Below are 20,276 nucleotides of genomic sequence, written 5' to 3'. Positions count from 1 at the left end.
AGACCTGGTGAGGAGGGACTGAGAGTGGGCAGGGTGAGGGAGGAAGGCGGCCTCGGAGGCCTGTGCCATCTCAGAGTGCCTTGCCCCGCCCTGAGCCCCGAGCCTGGCACGTCTGACGCCTGCTGGTGGCCTTGGGTCTCTGGCTTGGCTCTCTGAACCTTCTTACCACACCTTTTGGTGCCTCTGCCAAGTCCAGGCTCCATACCCAGGGGGTCTCTTCATACTCTGGGGAAGTCTGTTCAGTTCATTCGCCTAAACTGGGGCTGATTTCAAAGATGCTGAACAGAAGAGGCCAAAGGAATGGATCTCTGAAAATGGGGTCTCAAGGGATTTAACATGGGTGGGGGAGGGAGAAGGCTTCCTTGAGGACCTCAGATCACCCCGCAGCTGGCTACAGCAACCCTGGCTGCCTCTGTGTGCCGGAAGGTTCTAAGCAAGTGCGCAGATGGGGTGGACACCGTGGGGGAAGACTTGGGGCAAGACGGGCGCATCCATCTCTGGGAGGATGTGACAACGTGGAGGGAGGCGGCAGCAGGTGCCTCCGATCCTGTGCTGGTTAGGATCACCAAGACCTCCAGCTAAGAATAGCCTGCATATTGATCTCCCCTCCTCTGTCCTTGTTCCTCCAACAGCCAGATGAGGCAGAGGGGGAAATCCACTCACTTTCTAGTCCCTGCAAGCTGGCTTCTATTAAAGTCACTCTACTGAGCCCTGTCCCTCATACTGCAGTGGCCAGTGAGCTCCCTGGCTTCAGACCTGGGCGTCCTCAGCCTCACAGCCCTGGACTCCATGAAGGACCACCCCTTTTTGAAGCTCTTTCCTACCTCTTCATTCTCTGGTGCTGGGACCCTTCTCTTCCCTGGCTCCTCTTCATAGAAACATCCCCTAAGATTTCTGCCTTTCTCTTCTTGCCTTGTTCTTCCTGCTGAGTCTCTCCTAGCAATGCAGCACGTCAGCTGTCACCCCCTTGCACACCACTGCTTTCTCTCCCACATTCGGAAACTCTGCACCATTGCCAGACCTCGCTGGGGTCTGTCTCAGTTACTACAGTAGCTTTCCAAGTCAGAACTCTGCCTCCCGACACCCCTACCCCCTCCAGGACATCACACGGTTCGCTCTTCCTACCCCACCCTAAGCCACAGCTCTGCCTGCGTTGTGTGATCACCAGTGGACTCCTTAGCTCCTGTACAATCCCGCTCAGCCTTCCTTCCCAGCCCTGTCCCTACAAGTCCCCTCCAGGAGCTCTGGCAAAACAGCAGCCCTTGCCGTCTGGCCAGCACCCTGTGCCCATCTTTGATCATGAGGTTCCTAGTGTCCAGTACGCCTTGCTCCGGAACGCTCACACGCCTAGACCGCTGCTGTCTTCTCTGCTCTGTAGACTTGCCTCCTCTCTTGGACTAGCGGTCGTGTCTGGTGCCATGGGGCTCTCTGGCCGCCCACTTGCCCTTGACTTATGGCACATATCACTGTACTTATTCGTGCTTGTGGAATGGTTGTGCTACAAATCAAGTGCCTCAGATGTAGAAGTAGTCCGTCTTTGCCTCCCCCATAGTACCCAGCACAGGACATTACATAAAGTAAGTATTTACTGAGGAAATTAAACCAACTGAAGGTCCAGAAATAAGTCCTTGGCCCAGCACCCTGCAGTCCCTCGAGATGGAGGCAGAATGAGAAGGAGAATCCTGCCTCCACCCTCCATCCTTAGGTGGACTTAGACAGGGATGGGTCCTAAGCACTTAATCCACAGACTTATTTATTCCCTACAATGTACAAGCACTGTGCCAGCCCTTCAGTTAACAAAAAAGATGGACAAGATATTGTATCATCCCCTGTCAAGATCTCCAGACACTTGAAACTTAAGGACTTTTGGAAATCTCTCTCTCACACCTAAGAAGGTAGCAAAGTGGCATTTGGTACATCCCAAAAGAGGAGAAAAGGAGATAGGAGCTTTTGGAAACAAGGACACTAATGTGTACAGAACTCCAGAGATGTGCCAGGCAGCATGTGAGAAATACATATAACCCCTTATTCAGGGGGTAAGATTATTCCCACATCACGTGTGGTCGAGCTCAGACTCGGAGATATTAACTCATCTGTGGTCGCAGCTAGTGAGCGTTACAGTCTAGATTCTTGCCTGTCTTCATCACCTGAGTGGGATATTCTCCACTTCCGGCCAGGCATGGTGGTTTCTGGGATGGGAGAGTACATGGGGCCAGAGCATTGGGAAAGGCTGGGGTTTGTATGACCTTTAAGGATGAGCAGGATTTCAGGGGCACTTGGGTGGCTCAGTCGGTTAAGTGTCCGACTCTTGATTTCGGCTCGGGTCATGATCTCAGGGTCTTGAGATCCGCATCAGGCTCCAAGCTTAGTGGGGAGTCTGCTTGAGATTCCCTCTCTCTCTCCCTCTGCCCCTCCCCCACCTCTAAACAAATAAAAGAATGAGCAGGATTCCAGTCCGCAGACAAGACATGCAAGGGAAAATACTAAGAGGGAAAACAGCATGAGAAAAAGGCTTTGAGGCAGGAAGATGTGAGGGGTGTTCAGGGGAAGGTGAGCAGTCCATGGGTTTGGCTAGAATTGTAAGTCTGCCTGGAGAACTGGCAGGAAAAGATTGGGTCACACTAGGGAAAGTTTTGTGGTAGCAGGAGCTTTGAGACGGAGAGTGATCATGCAGTTGTGGGTTGGGGATCCGGGGAGGGGCTGGTCTTGTGGCAGCATGCTGGGGGCTGAGGCTCTGGGCTCCCTGAGACAGAGGGTCCAGTGTACAGAGGTGGGGGGTACGTGACTTCTAAACTCTTGAGAAAGGGTCACTTCTAGGCCCTCCTCCTTTCTTTTATTCCTGTGGCCCAGTTGTCACCTTTCCCTTCTCCGTAGGTGCCTAGGTACCCTTAGTCACCCTCCCCAGGAGTTAATCTTTAGATGGCCCGGGCATAGGGGGAGAGTCCCTGGTGCTCCCAGTCCCAGCCGGTTGGTGCATGGGGCGGGGCGGGGGGCAATGGAGTGAGACCGAGAGAGAAGAGAATCCCATTGCACAGGCCTTGCCGAGGCGGCTGGCGGCGGGGCCAGAGTCCAGTGAGGACATCTGGCACCAGTGATCTTGCTGCAGAAAGGAGCCGAGAACTAGGTGTGTGGGGCCTGGGACTGCCTTCCTGAGAGGGGCAGGCGCTCCAGCCCCTATTGTGGATGCAAGGGGCCCTCCTCAAGGCCTCAAGGCACTTCTGAGCTTACAGGTACGCTAGCCCCCTCAGCAGCTGGGTACGGCCGCGCCGCGCCCGGGACGCCTACCCCGGGGCCTGGACAACAGGCCCTGGTGCTCAGTGTTGCCTACTTCTGGGGGAAACTTTTTGCCTCCCCTCTCATCCCAGCCTGAAGGGGAGGCGGGCAAGTGACGGGGGAGGATGGTCCACTGGCCCTGAGGAGTCTGGGGCCTTCTCAGGGGAAAGGGCTGGTGGGCAGAACAAGTCTCACCGTCCGGCAAGACCAGAGGGGAAGAAGAGGTGGAGCGTGGCAGGTGAGAGAAGGGTCTCCTGGCCTGGCTGTACCCTCGCCGTGGGCACCGACACACACACACACACACACACCCCAGGGGCCCTTGCCATGGGCACCGACACACACGACACACACACGCCGTGGGCACTGACACACATGACACACACACATGCCGTGGGCACCGACACACACGACACACACACACCCCAGGGGCCCTTGCCGTGGGCACCGACACACACACACACACACACACGACACACACACACGCCGTGGGCACTGACACACACACACACACACGACACACACACACGCCGTGGGCACCGACACACACGACACACACACATGCCGTGGGACTGACACACACACACACACCCCAGAGGCCCTCGCCGTTGGCACCGACATACACACACACACGCCGTGGGCACTGACACACACACACACACACGACACACACATACGCCGTGGGCACTGACACACACACACCTCCACCCCCCCACACCCACACCCACACCCCCCCCACACACACACACGACACACACATACGCTGTGGGCACTGACACACACCTCCACACACACCCCCACACACACACCCCACACACACACCCCACACACCCCCACCCCCAGGATCCCTCTCAGTAAGGAATGACCTTGACAGGTACCATGCCTCAGGCCGACAGAGGGAGCCCTAACTCTGCACTCTGCAGTGGCCTTGGTTCCAGGGCTGGCTGGTGGCAGACTCTTCCTGCACAAGGTGGCTCTCCCGCCCCGTGGAAGGACATTCCTCTAGAGTGGGGGGCAGTGGGAATGGGCTTTTGCAGGATTGGAAAACTCTTCTCTTGGTCAAGGGGAATGAGAGGGAGGTGCTCAGAAACAGCTGAGGTCAGGTGGGGGGCAGACTTCTGGGCCCACAACCCCATGTCCACCCCAGCCATGCTCAGGGCCTTGCCTTCCTGCTGGAAGCCACCCTCTGACCCTTCAACAGAGGTCATCCCTCCCTGTCCCTATCGCTCTTCCCCGACTGCACACCAAGCTTTCTGGAAGGGGGGGGGACACTGCCCAGTGCTGCCTCTGTCTGCAAGGCTGTCCTGCTCTCTGGCCCTAAATTAGGGCTGTCCTGAGGCCGCCCCGGGAGCCAACCCCAGAGCTTCATGGAAGGGGGTAGGGGAGACTCGGGGGAGCCCTAGCCCCTGCAGCTCCCCCACCCCCACCCCAGCACCAAGCAGACCTCAGGCCTCCTCCCTCCATCCCTGAAGAGGCAGTGGGAGCCACAGCCGCCTCCTCCCCCCTCCCTGCTGCCGCCAAGGCTGAGCCGGCAGGTTGTCTTGGCAACGGGAGGCGGAGAGGAGATGCGCCGAGGGATGGAGGTGTATGTCACCGAGGAAGCTGCCGTGCTCCTGCCCCACGCCCCAGGCCCCTGAAGGTACTGGAGAGCCCTCCCTTCCCTCTCCCCCTCCCCCTGCCCTTTCCCCTGGCTTCCCCCACTCTGTCGGACGATGTGCTTGTTTCGCAGAGGAGAATGTTCCCCTCCTCCCGGCCCAGAGACTCCTACCCATTTCTCATGAGCCACCTCATTCCAGGCCCCTGTCCACAGCTGTCCTTCCCTGCAACAGCTCATTCCAGCCCGACCTCTGGTCACCCTTGCACCGGAAGACAAAACTCCTGGGGTGGGGTCTGGGGGGGTGGCAAGTGGGAGCAGGGCAGGAACCGCGGTAGTGGGAAAATCAGGGGCCCTAACGGGCTGTGGTGGAAAAGCACCAGGCGCTCGGTGTGCCAGAAGGGTGGCAGGAGGCTGTGCACAACTGAGCCGGCGGGGCCTGGGCAGTGAGGGTGGGCTTGCAGGGAGGAAAGCAGAGACTGGGCTGGTTGCCCAGAAAGGCCTGGGTCCCCCTCCTCCAAAGCTGTGGCCCCTCCTGCCACATCAAAAGTCCACCCCCTCCTGCATCATGTCCTGACCTTTCTTCCTAAAGGTTTCTTCCCCCACCCCCAGGCTTTCTGGTTCCTTCCTACAGGGCCCTCCCCCAGCCAGTCCCCAGCAACTAAGCCTGAATTCTTTCTACTCTTCCTCAGCCACTCAGCTGCCTGCCTTCTTCATTTCTCCTTTCTCGCTGGAGCCCATCCTTCAGAACTCATTCTTCTCTGTCTTCCACTACCCCAGATGTCCCTCCCTTCCTTTCCCTATCTGTCCCCTCCCGTCCTCTTTTCTTTGAGAAAGAGGTCCAGGGCACACTCTCACCTGTCCCCCTAAAGCCCCCTCCCCTGGGATTTTCCATTTGGACACCCCAGAGCCCCCTCCCCAGATTCTAGATTTCCCCAAGGACAGCTCATTCCATCAGCTGACCGGCTGTGGGCAGCGGTTACCGGGGCAACAACAAGGGCTGCCTAGGTAGGCAAGTCTGCTGTGAGGTGGAAGGAGACTGGGGCCATGGCCAGGGTCGGCCGGCTGGGCTCCCTCCCCTCCCCCCCAGGGGTCACAGATGAACCAGGCTCTGTGCTGAGCTCGGAGAGAACCAATGGGCCAGTGGCAGGGTCCTGGAGTGGTTGAGGGTTTTCCCATTCAGGGAAGGCACATCCTGTAGTTCTGTGCTGGGACGGGGGCATCACCTGGCAGGAAATTGCCTTCTGATGCAGCTGCCCTGGTGAAAGACGGGGTCCTTCTCACAGTTCCCAGGGGATCCAGGGTACCGAAGGACTAGCCCAGTCTCCCGTGCTGAGGACCGGGTTTCTCAGATCCTCCCATTCAGGCCTCCCCAGGAGGGGGTGAATCCTTCCTTGGGTGACCAATTCTGGCATTTTGCCCTCTCCCTGCCCCTGAGCATCTGTGCCCTTTAGCACCCCAGGGAGGCAGGGCCCCCAGAGGCCTGCGTTGCTGCTTTTAAGTGATGAGTAGGAGATGCAGGTGCTGGGAGGAACCAGGTGTTGTCACCCCTCGGTTATCAGTAGAGCCCCCTTTTGCCTCCACCCCAACTCAAACCCCGGCCGTTTCTGCGGAGGCTTGAGGGGCTGTGTGTGTATGTGTGCGTGTGAGCAAGCATGAGTGTTACAGGGTTGGGGCCATGGGAAAGGGAAAAAGGCCAGCAGCTCGCCGAGTCTGCTTCCGATTCCGCTTCGTCATGATGCCGGGTTAATGCTCCTCTTGTTTGAGACGGATTGAGCTGCAGCGAGTGATCGAGGTGGAAGAGCAGACAGACACACACAGACACAGGCGCACGCCCGCCCTCGGGCCGGCCACACGCTATCAGCTGGAGGTGGGGAGGTGCGGGGGGGGGGGGGGGGGGGGGGGGGGGGGGGGGCCCGCCCCCCCAGACGCAGGCCCCAAGCGCCAGCTCGTGGAGAAGCAGGGTGGGGACGAGGGGGTGGGGGCCCAGAGCGTAGGTCCCCTCCTGTACCACCTCCCCCCACCCACCCACCCACCTACCCCAAGCCGGCTTTTTTCCTGTTATTTGTGCTCTGGGAAAGCACGGCTGGGTTCCTGGAAGAGACGCCTATTACCTTGGCTCTTGAGAAAAAGCGGCAGCCCTGGGACCTGGGCGGGCGCCTGCCCAGCCCGGCCTTGGGGCCTCAGAGCGTCTGGGCCCCACTGTCTGGGAAGAGGTAGGTGGCAAGGTCTCCCACCTCTCTTCCCCTCTGTGGGCACTTTGGGCTCTGGGTGGTGGCTGGGATCCCCTGGGGAGGGGGTCAGCTGTGGCCCCTGTTCAGTGGGAGAATGGTCCTGCGTGGCCAGACCCTGGGACTAGCTGGGTTTGATCTCCTCAAACCTGATTTGAGAAAGAGGGTCGGGGTGTTTCATACTGTCACCCCAGTCCCCCCTTCACCTAGCTGTGCTGGGCAGAAGTCCAAGCGATGGGATGAGGGGGACGGGGTGGGCCGGGGAGCTGTTCTTTCTTTGCTGAATAACAGGGAGCGTGTAGGGAGGAGAGAGGAAGGGGTTGCCAGTCTCCCTCCCAGTGTGCCACAGATCTTGAGAGGGGAGCCAGACACACAGACACCTGAATGCTGGTGGTGATGGGTGTGCTCCCTGTGGGGAGGTACCTGGGGAGCCCCTTTCTCGCCCTTGGCTGGCCAGGCTGCGGTGAGAGCTGAATGCAGAGTGAGGTTGGGTGGCAGGGCGTGGCCGCAGGCCTGACCCCTGTTCACTCTTGGCCCCTGCCGGAGTGCTTGAAGGGGCTGGGGGCTGAGCAGACATTCAGGCCCCGAAGGATCCAGAGGCTCCCTCTTGCCAGTTATGCCCCTTCCTGGGCAGATGCGCCTGGCGTTTCCCTCCCAGGGGACGGTGTTGACAGGGTTTGAGAGTCAGGGGAGCAGGGGCAGGTGTAAGAGAAGGAAGGCAGGCAAGCTTTGGGAACGGGGAAGCAGGAAAGCTCCCGGGGAATGGGTAAATGGGGGGCACTGTGTTCTGGTACACGTGCACAGCTTAGGGAGGGGGTGTCAGCACGTGATGTGGATGATTGTGAGCATGGAGAACGGCTGCCAGGGAGGCTCAGTGGGTGGGTGTGAGGGGGTGTCAGTGGCACCGTGTGTCACTGTGGGGGGGGCCCTGCCGGGAGAGTGGGGGCGTGATATTGCAAGCAGGGTGCATGGGTTCTGCAACGGTGTTTCAGTGTGGGCTCCTGCGTGTGTGGGTGAAGTCCACACAGTGTGAAGCTGTGTCCACGTGTGAGCCTCCATGCTGCTGGCCTCTCCATATGCTGAACATTTGAGTCATACTGTTCACCTCGTAGTGCAGGTCTGTAGGGATTCCTCTTTTGGAGCTCACGTGTGTGTGTGTGTTTGTAGACACCAGAATAGTGATACCCCCAGAATTCAAAAAGCTGAATTTGGGACACAAGACCCTTGCGTCTTCCCCCTCAACCCAGCTTTCGTAAGTGATACCACAACGAACCAGCCTGGCCGGCTATAAATAGAGGCCAGCGCAGGAGTGTGCTGAGGACCATGCAGGCCTGAGGGGGACTCAGAAAGAGAGGCCTCTTCAGAGGGAAGGTAGAGAGAAAGGCTACAGAGACCCGAGAGTGCGCAGGAGAAACTGGTTGGAAAGATGCATATTTGTGTGAGGTAGGAGGAATGGAGGGGGTGCCCGGGCCCAGGCCTGCTGCCATCAGGAACAAAGACCAGGCAGGGCCTTGAGCAGGTGGGTTCTCAGACGGGGACCCAGATTCGGAGGCCCACCTGCCCCTGCCTGAGGCTCCATCAGAGTGTGAGAGGGTGCTATATAGTGTTGGTATTAGAGGAACCCCCACCCTCATCCCAGCAGACGGAGCAGGGCTTTAAGAATGGGGATGGGGAGAAAGAGGAAAGGAGAAAAGGGGAGAGAGGGTACAGGCTTCGGGGGTGCTCCATGCACCCCGGCCCAAAGCTAGGAGCCCTCCCCTGCTCTCGCATGCCCTTTGGGGGCAAGCGTGGGTGCCCCCTACACACACACACACACACACACACACACACACACACACACACACACACACACACCCGCGGGCCTCCCCTGCTGCTGCTGGTCTGCCCCTGCCCGCCCTTCCCCACTCCACCCTGGGATGGGATGCTGTTTTGGGAACTGGTGACCTAGCTGGATCCTGCCTTTATTTCTGGCATTGAATTGTTGCCACAGTAACTGTGGGGGTGGGGCCGGGAGCAGGACAGTGTGAAAGGGAAACAGAGCGGAGGGAGGAAAGATGAAGAAAGAGAAGAAAAGGGGAATGGAAAGCAGAAAGAGTGGAGAAGGAGCAGGGAGGGGGCAAGGCAGGCGGTCCCGCTGTGAGTGAAACTAGAGAAAAGGCAGAGGGGCAAAGTTCTTGCCCACCCTGACCTCAGCCCACTTGGACAGCTCGTTTGCCTCATTTCATAACTCGCTTACTGTCTGCACCACCGGCGTCCAGCCTGGCCTGACCCTGCCCAGGGGCACAAAGCCTCCCTGCTCCTTGTCCACAGGCCAGGCGGGGGAGCAGGAGTCTGGGTGGCTCCGCTATGTAAGGTTAGCCCCAAGGCCCAAGTTCAGATGGAAGTGGGATCTTCGGGGACCCACTGAGAAGAGTGTCCATTGGCTTTGACCTGAGACGGGCCTGGGTGGGAATTCCAGCCTGACTTCTATTTGGGTGGCCATTGGCATGTCCACCCCTCCGCCGTGGTTCCTCATCTCTAAACGGGGAGGGCGCTGGCTTGCGTGAAGGGCCGAGGGGATGCGTGCATGTCAGTGGCACAGTGGCTGGCCCAGCGCGAGCGCTGGTTGGCTTAGGACTTAGGATGGGAGGCTCCCAGCTGTGGTTCTGCCCCTTGAGCCGTCTTCATTTCCCCCAGTCCAGGGAGGAGCCAGCTGGGATGGGCGCTCGGGGCTTATCACCCCCCAGCCCGAAGCCCAGAGGTTCTGGGCGCTGCGGAGAGGCAGATGCCAGGCGGGCCGTGAGAGGCGGGGCTGGGCTGGTGGCCCCGATAAGGCGTGGCTGCTCCCTGGGAGGGCGGGGCGCAGATGGGGGAGTGAGGAGCGCCCCCCATGCCAGGGGAGTGAGCAGCTGGGAGGTCCTCTCCACCACCTGGGCTTGCCTGCCTCCACCGCCTTTCTTTCCCTTTCCTTCCATCCTGCCCTCCCTTCCTGCTGCAGCCTGCCCTCTTGGTCTCTGTCCACCAGAGGCTGCTGGGATGGAGGCAGCGCATTGTGCCTGTGTGACAGGGCAGGGTGTGTCCAGAGGGGAGAGAGGGTCAGGACTGGGGGAGGGGGACGGTGGGTGTTGGCTTGAGAGGGAAGGAGCTTTGGGGGAGGGGGCTGCTCGTGGGGGGAGTCAGCAGTTGCCTGCATGCTGGGATTTGAGAGAAGCCAAGAAAACCCTCCTTCCCTCCCTCTCTCCTTCCTCTCTCCCTCCACCCCACACATTTTTCCTTAAAGTTTCACCGGTAAGACCTTCACTTCTTAAGGCGAGCCCCAAATTAAAATGCCGTGCCCTGGAAGGTAAGCGCTCAGCTGGCTGGCGTGTGCTCTACCACACTGGGCACTGGCGGGCCAGCCCTGATGGAGTGTGGCCCCGGGTAAGGGAGACCCTGAGGCTCAGCGGGGAGACCCAGCCCAGGGGACGGGCACGGGCTTGCAGACTGCCCTGGAGAGGAAGGGTCTGGGGAACAGAGCAGAGACATCATTATTTCAGATCACATTTCTGAGTGGCGATGCCTGAAGGCAATGTTGGTGCACGTGTGACTGTGGGTTCAGGGCATGATTGTGTCCCGCTGTGACTTGGCTCATCACGGACCCTTCCCCTCCCTCCTTGCCTGGGCGAGTACCTCTCTGATATACAGTCATCGCCCCATTCAGTACCCCCCGCCCCCCCTCCCCCCACACACACTGGTGTTCAAGGGGAGGGTGCCAAGGCCACCACCAGGCTCCGCCTGAGGCTCCAGAACACACTGAAACTCTCTCTTCTCCCTGGTGGCTCAGCCATCCTCACTCCCCACCAGCCCTTTTCCACTCTCTTCAGCCTCTTTCCCACCAACCTGTAAGATCTGCATATGACCTTCCTTGTCACTTTTCCTGGGAAAATAAGGGCCTGGCCCAGGCTACAGGGCCCTGTGTTGTGGATACCAACTTTCCCTTTCCTGTCCTTCAGGGAAGCCCAAGTTTTCCTTCCAAAGCCAGCCCTCCACTTGGGCCTGGACCGCATCTCTCCCCCTGCGGGGACCCTACTTCCTCTCCACTCTTCCCTCCCCAATGCCTACAAAGGAGTTCCAGTCTCCCCTTTCCTCAAACACCTTCAGCCAATCTGGCCTCCTCCAAAGCCACTCTCCAACCCCTTCCGGCCCTTCTGTCCCACTCCCCTGCCTGTGTCCTAGCCAGGCCTGCCCTGACAAGGAGGCCTCACTTTTCCTCTGGAAATGCTCCTGGAGGCCACCGACATGGAAAGCCGTACTCCCTTCAGCACTTCTCTCCTTCTCTGGCCACAGACTCTTGGCTTCGTGACTTTTCCTCAGCCCTTCCCTCCCACCCTCGCTCTCCATACTTACTGCACTCACGTGCACGGGATACAGCCCCTGCCCCCAAGGAGCGGGCCATCTCCTTTTCCTGGTCCCTTTCATGCCATCTGTGATGATTTTTCTTCTAGTCCCCTAGGTGTTTCCGAGGATGCTGGTTTTGAACTTCTTTCTCCCCTTGGCAACCTCATATGCCGACTACCACCTCTAGTCAGATGGCTTCTAAATCTCTTTCCAGGCCACCCCTCCCTCAACCTCTGGTTCCTCTTGGACATTCCACCTGCTCATCAACTGTACCCACCTCCACCTCAAGCAGGCATCAAGTGAACTCACTGCTGCCCCTTCTTCTGTCTCTGAGCCGGCCACCTACCCCTGCCCTGGGGGGCTCTCCAGATCGAGTCCGTTTGGCACATTTTGCCTCTAGGATCTCTACCGTTTGCCTCCTGTCCATCTTGGGCCACGCGCACAGGTCTAGGCCCTTACAAGCCCATGCCAGGACTGTTCCTCATAGCTTCCAGGCTGGTCTCTGTCCACGCTGCCCCTTCCTGTCCAGTCCCCCCTCCCAGGCTGCAGCCACATTCATCGTCCCAAAGCACTGCTTGGATCTGTCTCTTCGTTGTTTGAAAAAAGTTTCTAAGCATTCTATGGCCCCTGTTGCCCACAAAATGCAATCTAAATCCCTTGGTCTGGGTTGGAGGCCTCCATAATCTGACCCCCAACCTCTTGCTCAACCTCATGAGCTCTACAATTTAGCCATATTTGCTGTTCCCTAGACAGACCCAGTGCTCCCTGTTCCCCGCCTGCCCCCACCATGCCCCTACTTTTGCTCATGCTGCCTTCCTTCTCTTTCGAGAATCCATTCTTTAGTTTTTGCATGAATTCAAACTGGGCATTCAAGGCCTACTTCAAATACCTCCTCTAAGGAATCTTTTTTATTTTCCCTTCTCGACACCCCAGCAGAAGTGATTCCTCGTCCCATGACCTCTCACAGCTCCTTCTGTTATCTTATCTGCTTTGCGTGGGAGTTATCTATATACATTTCTCATTTCTGCAGGGGCAGCTTGGCTCCCTTGCCTCATCTTTCTTTTCTCTGTAAGACTTATCACAGAATGTTGTCTGTGGTTATTGCAGAATAGGTGCTCAGAAAGTATTTGATGAATGGATGGATAAAGCAATATATGACTGGGTGGGTGGGTAGATGGTTGGTGGATGGATGGATGGATGGATGTGTGGATGAATGGAGGGATCGATGGACAAGTGGAGGAATGAGTGGATGGGTGGATAGATGAATGGATGGATGGGTGGATGGTTGGATGGATAGGTGGATAGATATATGGATGAATGAGTGTTTGGCTCTAAGGCTAAGCCATGTATACCGCTAGTTTGACAATGGCTATTAACTCAGTAAAGATCAGGGACGCCTGGGTGGCTCAGTCGGTTGAGCATCTGCCTTCGGCTCAGGTCATGATCCCAGGGTCCTGGAATCGAGTCCTTCATCGGGCTCCTTGCTCAGCAGGGAGCTTGCTTCTCTCTCTGCCGGCCACTCCCCCTGCTTGTGCTCTCTCTCTCTCTCTCTCTTTCTGACAAATAAATAAATAAAATCTTAAAAAAAAACCCCATAGTTAAGATCAGAGAGGAGTGAAAGAGAGCTAACAGCTCTTTGAATATGTATTAGAGTTTATGCTGATTCTCAGACACCTAGTTACAAATGCATTACAAAGTGAGAGCTAAGAAGGCCACAGAAGGATAAAGCTCTGGAATGGAGTCTTTCCATGGGCACCAAATACCTAGTGTGACTCTGACAGCAAGGGACTTGTCTTAGAGAAACCTTGACTCTCGAATTCCAAGAAGACTTGAGAAATGTGGCAGATTTTAGTCTATCCCCACAATGCACCTGACACAGTACTAGCTAGGCACTTTGAACCACGCCAGTGCTGAAGACACAGTCATATTCAGCTCCATGACTCTGGACAACTTTTTAACCTCTTTGAGCCTCAGTTTTCTCATCTGTAAAATGGGTCTACCTTATAGGGATGTTGGAGGGGATGAAACAAATCATCCTTTTAAACTGCTTATTAGGGGAGCCCGGCTGGCTCAGTTGGTGGAGCATGTGACTCTTGATCTTGGGGTTGCAGGTTCGAGCCCCACACTGGGTATAGAGATTACTTAAAAATAAAATCTTAAAAAAAAAATAAAGTGCTTATCAAAATACCTAGCATGAGCGTTCAAAAAATGATGGCAATTGCTTTGTTGTTTTGCCCTCCAGAAGTTAGCCCTCATTCTGGTTAGTGAAAAAAACATGTTCCTGTATTAGGCAACATATAATCAAGGGCTAAGTTATATGGGTCTCTTTTTCAGTCCCACTGGAATTCAGAGAAGGGTGATCAGAAGGACTAGAATAGTAGGGGAGGCCTCCGAGAGGAGGAGGGTTAGGATGGACGCTGAAGGACAAGTGGGATCTGGGAGACAAGGAGGGGGACAGAGAATAATGGAAGGGCATGCGCAGAAGCAGGAAAGTGGGAGCGAGGGCTGCTCATGCAGCAAGCGGGTGGTTTTGGTGGTGGAGAGAGGGTGCACCGAAGAATGCTCTGATACAAAGTAACAGATGATAAGATTGGGAGCATCAGTGGCCTCAGTCTTTCATTACCCCCTGTGGTAAAGAATGGCTATAGAATAGACATCTAAGTTCATTAGTCCTTGAGGAAAAAGAAATAATAATAGCTAATACTCTACATAGAATTTACAATGTTTTAAGCACTTTACCTGTTATAACTTATCTAATACTCAGTCTCCCCATGACATAGATACATGACATAGTACTGTCTTCCATTTTACAGATGAGAAACGTGAGGCACAGAGAGAGTAAGTAACTTGCCCGAGGTCACACAGCTGCTGAGTAGCAGAGTCTGTAATCACCCCCAAGAACTCCAGTCCAGAGCTCATGCTTTTTTTTTTTTTTTAAGATTTTATTTATTTATTTGACAGAGAGAGATACAGGAGAGAGGGAACATAAGTAGGGGAGAGGGAGAAGCAGGCTTCCCGCTGAGCATGGAGCCCGATGTGGGGCTCGATCCCAGGACCATAGGATCATGACCTGAGCTGAAGGCAGCCGCTTAACCGACTGAGCCACCCAGGCACACCTCCCCCCCTGAGCTCATGCTTTTAATCTCTACCTTATGCTGCCTCTTCCCTGTACCTGCTGTAGCCATCAGCTCTCTTCACTCTAAGGCTCACTGCCAGCAAATGGAAAGATAGTCCCACTGCCACCATCGCTGGAAGCTCAGCCAGGCATTCACTGAACGGTTATTATGTGTCCAGCGCAAGGGGCAGGGGGGAGGATTGCTAAGGGAATTAGGGTTGAAGGCTGAAGGTGAAGACACCAAGACATGGCCCCAGGGAACTCATAATCTACTGCAGCAGACAAGACCCTGCTCTCGAGGAGCAAAGAGAGAGCAGTGTGGGGCGGGATGGCTTCCTGCTGAGCCTCAAGGGTGCTGTCCTGCAGTGAAGCAGCCGTATAGAGGGCAGAGGGCAGCCTCGCGCAGGCGTCCTGAGAAGGCTTCTGACAGCTGGGATGTGGCCGCGGCCCCAAATCACACGCCTGCAAGTGAGACTGACTGCTGGACAGGGACAGGGATGTGGGGGCTGTGGGCTCCCTGCAGTCTCCTCTCCCATCTTCCCTGCAGTGGAACCCAGGGCAGGGGACAGGGACAGGGACACAGGGAATGTGGGCTCCCTCCAGCCTCCCTTCCCTTCTTCTCCGTGGCAGCCCCCCCCCCTTAACCTGACCACTCATGCCAAGTCAGTTTGGCTCCATCCCGTCCTCCCCGTCTGTCCACCTCATAGGTTCAGTAGGACCCTCTGGGCTATGAGACAGAGGGGCGCACAGTGGACAATGGATTGAGGGGGAAAGAGGGCCAGGGTCCAGCCGAGAGCCAGAGAGAGAGGCCACGCGGCAAGGGCCGAGAGGAGTGAGAAGCAGGGCCTGAACCCGGCCTGCGGCCCCAGGGCAGGGCAGGGCCCGGCAGGTGTGACAAAGCAGGAATGTAGAGGCTGCACCGGAACGGCTGACCCCTGCAGTCATTTCCTGTCCAGCCAGAGAACAATGGCTCAAAAACAAATGCAGCCCCTCCGCTTTTCCCGCCTCGCCGTCCCCACGCGCGCTGGCTTTCCCGGAGCTGAGCGAATGGAAAGCCGGAACCCTGGAGGGCGCTGGCTCCCTTCCGCCCTGCTCTCCCGAGCTCCCTGAAATCCGGGGCCCCACCGCCCTCACCGGCACGTCCTCCCTCCCCTCGCAGGCCCGGCACTCGGTCCGCAGCCGGAGAGTCACTGAGGGATGAGGACGCCACAGCCCGGTGGACCGCGCTTTCTGCTCTCGTGGCCCCGAGCGCGCGGCGCCCAGGAGCCGGGCCGAGCCTGACGCCCTGTCGTCTCCCCTCGCGCACGGGGCTCTGCGAGTGACCCGACCGGCCGGCTCCCTGCTGCATGGAGCGGCTGCAGAAGGTGCGCGGGGGCCGCCCCCACGTCCGGGCGGTGGCCTGGGCAGCGGGTGGGGCCAGGCTTCCCTGCCGAGGGTCAGGTCGGGAGTCGACGGTGCCACCTGGTGGCTGCCCGCGGCGCCGCACCCCGGGGCCCCAGAGGGCTAGGGAAGCCCGCCCCCGCCGCCCCCTCCCGCCCTCCGCCAGGGGCCCTCCGCCCGGTGGAGAGCCCTGCCCGCTCCCGGCCCTGGCACGCACGCTCATTCCCACCCGCCCGCCTTTCACTCTCCCCAGCAACCACTTACCTCCCCTGGGAGCGTCAGCTCCTCCCGAGGCTCCAGTGTTCCCGGCTCTCCCTCCAGCATCGTGGTGAGTACCTCGCGGCCACCAGCACCTGCAGGCCACCAGCACCCTCAGGGAGGGGGTGGGGTGGGGGACACGCTGGGCCGCTTCACCCAGAGCCTCCCAGACGATGGTGCTGCCAGGGCTGCTAGGCAGAGAGAAGCCAGAAAGCCAGAGAAGTTTCCCCACATCCACCTTCTGCTGGTCTGGTTCTGCCTCGTTGTACCCGAAGTGCTAGGTGAAGGACTGTCATTTTTTAAGGTGACTCTCTAAACCCTTAAAATTAAAACAATGGAATTATTAACTAATAGGAACAGGCATCTCAAATGACTGCCTGTTTTCTTCCTCATAAATTGCAAGTCTATCTCCTAAGGCCAGTATTCTAGGTGAGGCTTTCGGCACATCTGCTCCATTCCTACCATTTCCCTTCAGGCCAAAATGGACAATCAGGTGCTGGGCTACAAGGACTTGGCTGCCATCCCCAAGGACAAGGCCATCCTGGACATCGAGCGGCCTGACCTCATGATCTATGAGCCCCACTTTACCTATTCTGTCCTGGAACACGTGGAGCTGCCCAGAAGCCGCGAGGTGAGGGGTGGGAGGCTCCTCTTGGACGGGACTTGGGGGAAGGGCTCCCCCAGCAGCACAGGGGAGGAGGCGGAATCCTTCTCATGCTTCCTTTCCTGGCGGCCACACTCCAAAACAAGAAAGGGAACTGTGGGCAGAAATCAACCAGTGGTCCCCGCAGGGTCTGTGGAGAGCGGGCAGAGACCGGCTGGAGGCTGGAGGGTAGCTCCATGTAGAGAACAGGGGAGGCCATGTTTGAATGGCAGCCGCACAGAGCTGGGGGCCGGGGCCGTGGAGGAGAAGCGTAGGAATGGACAGAAAGAGCAAATTGGCTCAAAGCCCTCAGGAACACTGGACTGGGAGGCTGGAAGTCCTCGCTGAGTGACTGTGTGAAGGTGTGGTTTCAGCTTCCCCTCCTGTAAAATAGAGGTGATACATCTGCCCATCCACCTCACCAGCGATTTAAGTGCCAGAGATAACTCACAGCAACTACTCTGTAAACTGTATTCCAGAAAGGGGTAGTGTCACAGCTGAGCAGTGAGCTGGAGGCAGGCTGTGGGGAGACTTAACTGCCCTGCAGGGAGCCCAGACTCCATCCTGGATGCGTGTGGCTCTTGGCCCTTCCCCCTGGGTGCTAGGCTCTGACGACAGGGCCAGAGCCACCTTCAGTTGGCCCCCAGAGCACAAGCACACTGCTGCAAGACCCGTGCCTTCTTCACACAGCCAGAGAAAGAGAGGACTCTGCCCAGGAGAGCGCTAAGAGGGAGAAGGACGGAGGGCCAGTGCTGGGAGCTGGCAAGGACTGAGACAGAAGCCGTGGCTCAGGAATTGGCCGGGCAAGGGTGCAGAGTTGGGTGGGGGGATGAAGTGGCCCCTCCGGGGTTCGAGGGATGAGCATTTCCCCCTATCCTTGTGGCTCTGACCAGCCTCCTCTCCATCCGCAGCGCTCACTGTCACCCAAATCCACATCCCCCCCACCATCCCCAGAGGTGAGTCTGCCCCACACCTGACACTTGCCCAGCTCCCCACCCCCACACAGATGCAGAGCCCACGGGATGACCTCATCCTGTCGCCGACCAGCTCTGGGTCCATTTGTCTGTCTGACCCAGGACCTCATGTAACCCTTACTCCCTGGGTCAGACACCATCAGCAGGTCGAGTCCTTGGATACCCTTCCTCTGCCCTGGGGTTGGGGGCTCATGGGCTGCTAGGGTGGGGGGACAGAGATGGTGGAGTGAGGTGAAGCAGGGTCTCCATGGGTTGGAGAGGGTAGGGTGGGGGACCTGGGAGCTTCAGTCAACCACACTTCTGCTCTGCAGGTGTGGGCAGAGAGCCGGTCCCCTGGAACCATCTCTCAGGCTTCAGCCCCAAGAACCACCGGGACCCCCCGGACCCCTCTACCCCATTTCCACCATCCTGGTAGGTTTTACTGTCAGTGTGGTGGCGCCCTTTTCCTAGGACCTCTTTTTCCTACAGGGAGCCAAGCTTCTTATTCTCAATCCTCTACTCTCTGGGGTATATGCTCACCCCAGAATGGCCAGACTCCCTGATGCCAGGACCCCAGGCAGAACTCCCCGAAATAATGGGCCCTGTCATGCCTTTGCTCCCACCCAACCAGAAAAGTGCAAAAAGCCCCATCCCCCTGAGGGACAGTTCCAGAAACTCTGGTTCTGTCTTGGCTCTGGGCAGGAGCCTGTGAATTTCCTTGCTTTCTCCCGTCCTGTTTGTGCCCTTCTCCTTACTGAGCTGGCATCGCCCACCGTCAGCGCATCCTTCTCATTGGCTCTTGCTCCCTGTCCACAGAGACCACCCGCCCAGATTCCAACATCTACAAGAAGCCACCCATCTACAAGCAGAGAGGTGAGGGCTCCCCTCACCGAGCTGGGCTGGGAGGCCGTGGGGAAAAGGCTGTTCATAACATACATAACCTCTGCCCTGTGCGCTTTGTTGTGCCCTGTTTTCACACCCACGGTGCCACAGGTGTGAACAGGGATAGGAAAGGGAGTTGGCGGCTAGGGTGGGCCGAGGTGGCCTGGCTTGGGGTGGGGACCGACCCTGGCCTCCGCCTGCAGAGTCCACGGGAGGCAGCCCTCAGAGCAAGCACCTCATCGAGGACCTCATCATCGAGTCCTCCAAGTTCCCTGCAGCCCAGCCGCCTGACCCCAACCAGCCAGCCAAGATTGAAACCGACTATTGGCCTTGCCCCCCGTCGCTGGCTGTTGTGGGTAGGAGACCGTGTTGGAGAGGGGAGGGGAGGCCCGGGACACCGCCTCACAGTCCCTGTTGAAGGTCCTTGAACCCACCTTCTCCCCACTGCCACCCTATGTCCTTCATGACCCCCCTGGCTCATCACTATTCCCTGCCTTCCTCTAGCTCTGGGTGTATGCGGCCCTGCTTGTTGGTCTTTCAATCCCTTTCCATTCACTTACTGGACCACTCAGCAGACATTGACCAAATGTCGGCATCCCAGGCTCTGTGATAGGGGCCCTGGAAAAGAGAAAAAGGAATGGGACAACGTCTTGGTCCCCAGTGAACTTAGGTCGTGTGACTGTGTGTTGCCTACTCAGCTTTACCACAAGGCTAGAGAATGTTACTTTTATTTTTTGTTTTAAAGATTTTATTTTATTGTAGAGAGAGAGACAGAGATAGCAAGAGAAAGCAAGAGCAGGGAGGAGAGGGAGAAGCAGGCTCCCCGCGGAGCAGGGAGCCCGATGCGGGGCTCGATCCCAGGACCCCGGGGTCATGACCTGAGCCGAAGGCAGACGCTTAAGTGACTGAGCCACTCAGGTGCCCTTGTTACTTTTATTTTTATTAATTTATTTTTTGAAATTTTCTTTCCTTTTTTTTTTTTAAAGATTTTATTTATTTATTTGAGAGAGAGAGACAGAGATAGTGAGAGAGAGCACAACTGGGAGGAGAGGGAGAAGCAGACACCCCGCTGAGCAGGGAGCCCGATGTGGGGTCCGATCCCAGGACCCTGGGATCATGACCTGAGCTGAAGGCCGATGCCCAACCGACTGAGCCCCCCAGGCGCCCTCCTTTTATTTTTTTACAAAATGTGTAGTGTTCTCTTGAAGGGGCAGCCCAGTGGCACACACAAAGCCAGGACCTGACAAGTGCTTGCTGAGTGAATGGTGGATTGACGAGCCTGCCTTTGTCCGTGTTCCCCAGAGACAGAATGGAGGAAACGGAAGGCATCTCGGAGGGGGGCAGAAGAAGAGGAAGAGGAGGAAGATGATGACTCCGGGGAGGAGATGAAGGCTCTCAGGGAGCGTCAGCGAGAGGAACTCAGTAAGGTAGCATCTCACTTAGCCCCAGCCACCCTGCCCATGTCTTCTTGGGGACAAAAGTCCCAGGTCTCTAGCTGTTCTGTTCTGAATGGTTTCGTGCCTGAAAAACATCCTCGTACGAACATGAGGACTTCCCCTTCTTCCCAGGACATCAGGTTGCTGCTACTGAAGGG

The 20,276-nt window shown here is 57.4% G+C and overlaps 1 protein-coding gene across 5 annotated transcripts in view; it reads left to right on the top strand.

Annotated features, from left to right (window-relative positions):
- DMTN (dematin actin binding protein) overlaps nt 1–20,276 on the top strand; it is a 28,630-nt gene that overhangs the window by 1,393 nt on the left and 6,961 nt on the right. Inside the window, exons 1-9 of one of the 5 annotated variants that reach the window (XM_073892638.1) lie at nt 4,777–4,909; nt 15,726–15,930; nt 16,200–16,274; nt 16,680–16,835; nt 17,759–17,803; nt 18,133–18,232; nt 18,617–18,673; nt 18,886–19,038; nt 19,985–20,109. In XM_073892638.1, the coding sequence (XP_073748739.1) occupies nt 15,913–15,930; nt 16,200–16,274; nt 16,680–16,835; nt 17,759–17,803; nt 18,133–18,232; nt 18,617–18,673; nt 18,886–19,038; nt 19,985–20,109 (729 nt within the window). In that variant the 5' untranslated portion in view covers nt 4,777–4,909; nt 15,726–15,912. Of the gene's footprint in view, nt 1–4,776; nt 4,910–6,626; nt 6,735–6,852; nt 7,081–8,518; nt 8,539–15,725; nt 15,931–16,199; nt 16,275–16,679; nt 16,836–17,758; nt 17,804–18,132; nt 18,233–18,616; nt 18,674–18,885; nt 19,039–19,984; nt 20,110–20,276 lie in introns of those variants that run through there. The other 4 variants (XM_073892639.1, XM_025873884.2, XM_073892640.1 and 1 more) reach the window with 4 other exon arrangements.

This window comes from Callorhinus ursinus, unplaced genomic scaffold (assembly GCF_003265705.2).
Source record: "Callorhinus ursinus isolate GAN/ISIS: 27379988/994484 unplaced genomic scaffold, GSC_fseal_2.0 scaffold4, whole genome shotgun sequence".
Taxonomy (NCBI): Eukaryota; Metazoa; Chordata; class Mammalia; order Carnivora; family Otariidae; genus Callorhinus; species Callorhinus ursinus.
Note: the sequence above shows the minus strand (reverse complement) of the source record. Positions and strands in the feature narration are given on the sequence as shown.